The sequence below is a fragment of the Myotis davidii genome, unplaced genomic scaffold, assembly GCF_000327345.1.
Source record: "Myotis davidii unplaced genomic scaffold, ASM32734v1 scaffold64, whole genome shotgun sequence".
Classification (NCBI taxonomy): Eukaryota; Metazoa; Chordata; class Mammalia; order Chiroptera; family Vespertilionidae; genus Myotis; species Myotis davidii.
In genome coordinates, this window is record NW_006296226.1 from 605,235 (window position 1) to 611,628 (window position 6,394).

The 6,394-nt window shown below is 52.1% G+C and overlaps 1 protein-coding gene across 1 annotated transcript in view; it reads left to right on the forward strand.

Moving 5' to 3' along the window:
- The window catches only part of ZNF462 (zinc finger protein 462), a 139,424-nt gene that overhangs the window by 113,176 nt on the left and 19,854 nt on the right, over window positions 1-6,394 (forward strand). Inside the window, 1 exon segment of the mRNA XM_006771135.2 lies at window positions 4,826-5,049. Coding sequence (XP_006771198.1) covers window positions 4,826-5,049 — 224 coding nt within the window.

Here is a 6,394-nt window from a genome sequence, read left to right on the forward strand (position 1 = left end):
CAAGGTGGTCAAATATATGGTTATTGAATTTATGGTCATTGGAAGCAGGATGCCTCATGCGTAGCTCTGCCTATTATGTCCCTTGACACCTGCAGTGGACAGATTGAATTATGGGATGAAACACAGGGATGTGTTGTTGTTTTTGCCAAATATTTGCATTCTACTTATGGAGCTGTGTAATTTGCCGACACTGCTCTCCAGTTGGCATGTGAGCAGAAAGTTTTTGTTTCCCAGCCTGTAACCCCAGCACCCCCTAGACAGATAATGAATTTAACCGAAACTTGTAGGTGGCTGTCTCTTTGGACCAGAACTGATCTCCCCTAATTTATCTGATCAGTGTCATTTTTCCTGAGGGAAAAAAAATGTACAGTGAGATGGCCAATTTAGACAGATAATGAATTTAACCGAAACCTGTAGGTGGCTGTCTCTTTGGACCAGAACCGATATCCCCTAATTTATCTGATCAGTGTCATTTTTCTTGAGGGAAAAAAAATGTACAGTGAGATGGCCAATCTTTCATCTTATTCAGTGAAATTACATGTTCCCTTCCATCCCCATCAAATGTGTTTGCCTGTTCAAATTAGAGGCACGGTCTCCAGCTCTCTCTGGCTTGAGGGTGGTGACCTGGCTCACATCAAAACTTAATAACGTCTCACCAGTAGTTATTGTGCTTATGTTTATGTGTCTCTGTATGGTTATGTTAGGGGATGATGTTGTTGTTGTTAATCCTCACCTGATATTTTTCTATTGCTTTCTTAGAGATCGTTAGGGAAGGAGAAAGGGAGGGAGGGAAGGGGGGAGAAAGAGAGAGAGAGAAACATCAATGTGAGAGAGACACATGCATTGGTTGCCTCCTGAACACACCCTGACCAGGGCGGGGAGCAAACCTGCCACCCAGGTATGTGCCTTTGACCGGGAATCAAACCCGAAACCCTTTGGTCTATGGACCTAGACCCGTGCTCTAACTACTGATCCACGCTGGCCAGTGCAGGGGGTGATCTTTTAAAGAGACTTTTGTTGTATTCCTAACAGCTTTCTAGGACTCACCCTTGTTGCTTTTTGGGGGCGAGGGAGTGATGGGTGGGCCTTTGGTCTGGGCGCGCATGTGATGGTTTGCGCCTGGAGTTTGTTGGAGCGGATGGCTTCCAAGCCTCTCCCTGCTTCCCTTCGGCTTGGCATGTGTGGGAGGAAACCCAGGCGCAAGTGGTCTGCCTTTCAGGAAGGGTTTTTACTCGGGGAGGCTGGCTCCGCAGGGAGGTGGTTTTCGCCGTTTGGAGCAGAAGTGACCGCACTGTGTAGCTGCAGCTCCGCAGGTTGTCCACGGAGCACCTCCCGGTGCTGTGGCCCCCGGTGCCCACGCGCGTGTCTCTCGGGTCAGCCTCTCGGGGCCTGTCCAGCTGCAGCACCAGACGTGAGTAGGAGATGCGAGACACCATCTGTAGTTGGACCGCTGAAGTCATAATATTTTCGCAGCCAGCGCTGGAAGCTGAGTCACAATGAGTGTGATTCAGGCCCTGATTTCTTACCCAGGGTAATTTGGAGAGGTGTGAAGTCAAGAAAGGCCCACAGTTGTCGCTGCCCCCACAGAAAAAAAGCCCCGAGCACCGAGCTTCTGCAGCCAAGACGGGCTCCGTCCACACCTAGAAACGGTCCCGCCTCTAACTCTGTCCTCCCCTCGCCGCAGGAATGAATAACCTCATTCAGAAAATGCTGTCGCTCATTGCCCGCCTTTCAGAATCTCTCCTGTTTGTGCTTTTTAATCTTGGTCATGTTAGCTATGTTTTTTCGAAAGAAAAAGCTAACAGTTTTCTAAAAGCAGTGCTAGTGGAAATCCATGTAACGAAGAGCCTTGGACGGACGTGGTTGGTCACGTCACAGTGTGGGAGTGGGAAGCCCTACCTGTCAGGATAAGTAAGCGGGAACTTACCTTCTAGCAAATCCAGAGGATGTTTGAAAGAAATTCAGGTAGAAGTGGCTGCCTTAGACATCAACGGCGTTTGCCTTTTTACACGATTAGGAATGAGAGGCTTATGAGTTGGCTGCATGCGGACGGGATGTTCCCTGTGCTTGGGGCTGAAGGAGGAGGGCCCTGGTCAAGGTCAGGAGGCCTGGGCTCCCGGGTCACAACTTGGACTGAACCAGGGGAGGGACTAGGAGGGGGTAGCGGACAGGTCGGTTCTCAGGTTCCCCGTCCACACACCGAAGATAATAAAACAGACTCCGCAGAGTGTTAGGAGAATGAGCAGTCTCTGTGGGTTAGAGTGCCTGACCGCACTCGGAACGCGGGAGCACTTCATAAATCGTAGCGGTCGTTCGCCTGAATCACTGTTATTTAAACTCCACGGCGTTGTTCCGGGCGCTCAGGACTGTGTAAAATCCACGTAGGCACACAGAGCGAGACTAGACGCTGCGAAGAAAACGAACCGGAGTGGTCGAGGGATTCAAACGGAGACCCATAAAAACGATGCTTTACGGGGGAGAGGTGGAGCCTGGATGGGGCCTGGGCGACATCTTCAAGGTGTTGGACATGGTTCTGTGGAAAACTTAACCGTCCACGGAGGCCGACAGACCACGGCCACGGCACAGGCCAGAGTCCAAGGATGAAGTGGAAGAAATGACAGAATATAAGTCAGGAACAAACACAAAGAAAGCAAGGGGGATGCAGTCTCGTGGAAGGTGCCAGAAAAGCCCGCGTCAGCACTGCCCATGACCCCAAGTGGAAGCATACCCTCCGGGTGCTGGTCCCCCTGGTTCAGCTGCACCCCGTCTCCTGCTGTGGGCACCAGCTTGCTCACGGTGCGTGGCCACTCACGTCGGACCCAGAGCAGCTGGCGTTAGTGCTTGGCCTGGTGCCCAGAGCAGTGGTTCTCACCCAGGGTCCACCTTGCCTCCTTGGGGAGCACTCTGGGCCGTCACACGTGGGGAGGAGGGCGTGCTGCTGGCGTCTTGTGAGTCAGGGCCGGACATGCCGATCGCCATCCTGCGATGCATTGTACAGCCCCTATGACGAGGAACTACCGGCCCCCAACATGTCAGGCCTGTTACTCGTGAGAAGCTTGTTAGAGGAGCCACGCATCATTGGATGGGCTCTCGTAAGGCTCCTGGTTTACACCAAAGCGTTTCCCCCTTCCTTTCCACCAAACCGTGGAGCTGAATGGTTGGAAGGCTGGTAAACATTTGCCCTTCTAGGAAAATGTGTGGATTGCATGGCGATCATGTGTTTCTTAGCTGTCTGCCGCCCTTCGGTTTATAAACACTTACATTTCTAAATGAGCGGCTGACTTTGCTTCGGGAAAACGACACGTGCATAGAGCTCCAGGGAGTCGCAGGCCCCCCTCCCGGCTCCTCCTGCCCAGCTCCTTTGCTGGCCAATTAGTCGCTGCACTCACAGCTCCCAAGGCAGTGCTTGCCCTGCAGTGAGGATGTGATGGTTGAGACTCAGGCACAGCACAGGGTGGGGGGACTCTCCCCGGGTGCCCAACACACCCCAACAGCAAAGGGAGGGCTCCCCCGTGCGTCCCGCTGGGCGCACCAGAGACTGACGCTGGCTCGCTCGGGGAACCTCGCTGCTCAGTGGTTCTGAGGATAAATCACGCTTTCTTGACTTAATAATACGTCGCTGTTTCTAAATAATGTAAGTATATGTTGTGTGCGTCCATTTGTAAACCTACAGACAGCCTTCTGAAATCCAGACAGCGTGAAACGCGCGCTATATTTGATCCTTGCATAAATAGCGCAGATTTTAATTTTATCCCAGGCATGGGTTTCTGGCGCGTGTGCCGATGCTCTGGGCAGACTGGTGTGAAATTTAATTTGAGCAGTTAAACACGAGGGCGAGGGAGTGCACCGTAAACAGGCACGCACGCGTTCCCAGCCCTGCAGCGTTTGGATGTTCCCGGGGACAGCACCCAAATCCTCTTCTTTTATCCCACTCTTCCCCCCCCCGCCCCGCAACCCCCGTGACAGTCAGATCAGGGATTGAAAAGGCACAAATCCTCCGCGTCTCCCACGCCGCCACCCCCTCCGCCCGCAGGTTGCCCGCAGCCTTGCCATTTTGCGAGCGCTTCACAGCGGGAGTTGGAGTTTCAGTGAATGAAAGTGCACGGGCTTGTTTTCAGATTTGATGTTAGACTAGACATTCCCTCGGTTTCTGGGAAAGGAGAACTGCCCCCTGGAGAACATGTAGGAAGGGGAACAGGAATGGAATTGGAGACGATGCCGTCATGGGTTCGCAGGTCCGCAGTGTGGCCAATGTCAGTGTCTGTGGGTTTTGAAGTTCCCTGAGGGCTCTGTCCCTCACCTTACTCCTTTGTGAGAAATGGGAGTAACTCGAGCCTGGTTGAGTTGCTAGGGCACTGAGGTGCTCGGGGAATGTCGGTGGGGGCACAGAGGTGCTCGGGGAATGTCGGTGTCCCGCCCCCTTAAAGACATCTGCAAGTCCACCCACATCACACGGGAGAAGTAGGCATCGGTCGCTGTCAGTAATGTTGGTAGAAACGGCCGCCACTTCCCATCCCTCGCCCCTCCTTCCCTCACCTCCATTCCGAACCTGCCAAGCACCGTCCAGCCTGCCCACCCCTGCTTGTAGATCATTCTGGATAGTAATACACAGAGAGCTGTTGGTCTCAGAAACACTGATTTGTGTTGAGGAACACGTTAGTTCGGACGATGGAGGGGAGGGGGGAGTTTGTGCGTGCGGTTCACGGACTGAAAGTTGTGAGAGGTAGCTAATTGAAGGGGTGAGTTCCCGCTCATGTTCCGAAGGAAGAAGGTCTGCTTGCCGTCGGTAACGGTCCCCCTCTTCCCGTTCACCCTGTCCCCACAGAAGAGCGCGTGGTCCCCATCGAGGTGTGCCGGTCCAAGCTGTCCAAGTACCTGCAGGGAGTGGTCTTCCGCTGCGACAAGTGCACCTTCACCTGCTCCAGTGACGAGAGCCTCCAGCAACACATAGAAAAGCACAATGAACTGAAACCCTACAAGTGCCAGCTCTGCTACTACGAGGCCAAGCACACGGAGGAACTGGACGGCCACCTTCGGGACGAGCATAAGGTACTTGCGGGGACTTCCGCCTCCCACCCTCGGCGCACCCTGCGCGGCCAAGCCGGGCGGGGCTGCTGAATGTAGTCACATACGCTGCGTGCGAGGCAGACGCGAGCTGAAACCGTGTTTGCAGTGAGGTTCGGTTTTTTCTACAATAGTGATGTGTAAGGTCATTATAGATGGAGTAAGAAAAATTGCCCATACGCTGCCACCCAAATCCAACTGCTTAACATTTTGGTCTCTCTTAGGCCCACTTTTTGATTTTCATCAGCTATTTTCATCTCGTGGCACCCATGAGCTAATTACTAAAATTCTGCGGAACACCAAAAAATACATTTTTTTGCCGATCTGACAAAAAAAGGTATAACTTTGATTCATTCACACCAGGTGGCCCTTATGTTGGCTGCTGTCATTTTTTACTTGACAGTCTAAGGGAAAAGAGGTCAGTGCCCTGACGGAGTAGTCAGGTATTGCATGTTTTAAAAATTTTTGCAGCACACTGGTTGAAAACCGCTGATTTTCCTTTTTTTTGTTTGTTTTGTTTTTTACTTAACATTTTAACATGGGTATTTTTCCATGTTATTTTAAACATGTTATCTCAAAGGCTGACCAACATTTCCTGTAAAGGGCCATGGTTATTTTAGACTTTGTGGGCCAGACCATCTCTGTGGCAGCTCTGCCCTTGTAACAAGAAAGCCACCATAGAAGACCTCCGGGAATGGGCATGGGCATGTTCTAATAAAACTTTATTTACAAATGGGTGACAGGCTGTGAACCCATAGTTGCGGGCCCCTCCTCGGCCTGTGTCCCTCGGTTGTGTAGGCTGTTTCTAATATTGTGCTAACTACGAAGCTTTTCCCAGGGCATCCCACTTCACGTGTAAACACTAGACGGGCTGTAAGATGCGTGTGTTACTTGGGGAGTGGGATCGATGACCCGGTTCACGCAGGAAGTAAAAGGTGTGGAGGGGGCATCTCTTTCAAAAGGGCTGCTGCTCAGAGGGTACCGTGATGTAGCACAGCCTCCTCACTTCCCACAGGGCTTATTTTTTCACCTCAGGGATGGAGACGATTGTTTCTGGCTTCGTGTGTTGCCGAGGGCAGGGGCACTATGATTTGTATTTGTTTCTGGAAAGAGCCTGTTGAAAGGCTTTCTAATGAACCAAGAAATCCACAACCTCTAGCGAGTGTGTTCTTAGGGCACCAGGAGAAGCACTTGCGCTGTTGCTTCCTTCTCTCCTGCTCCGTGTCCTCTCCGTGGAAATACAGCCCGAGCCTCTCTCCTGGCCTTGCACAACCACACTCCAGCAAAGACTTCGGTCTGAGTCACCTGCACCCAAGGGTTAGAATCTTCT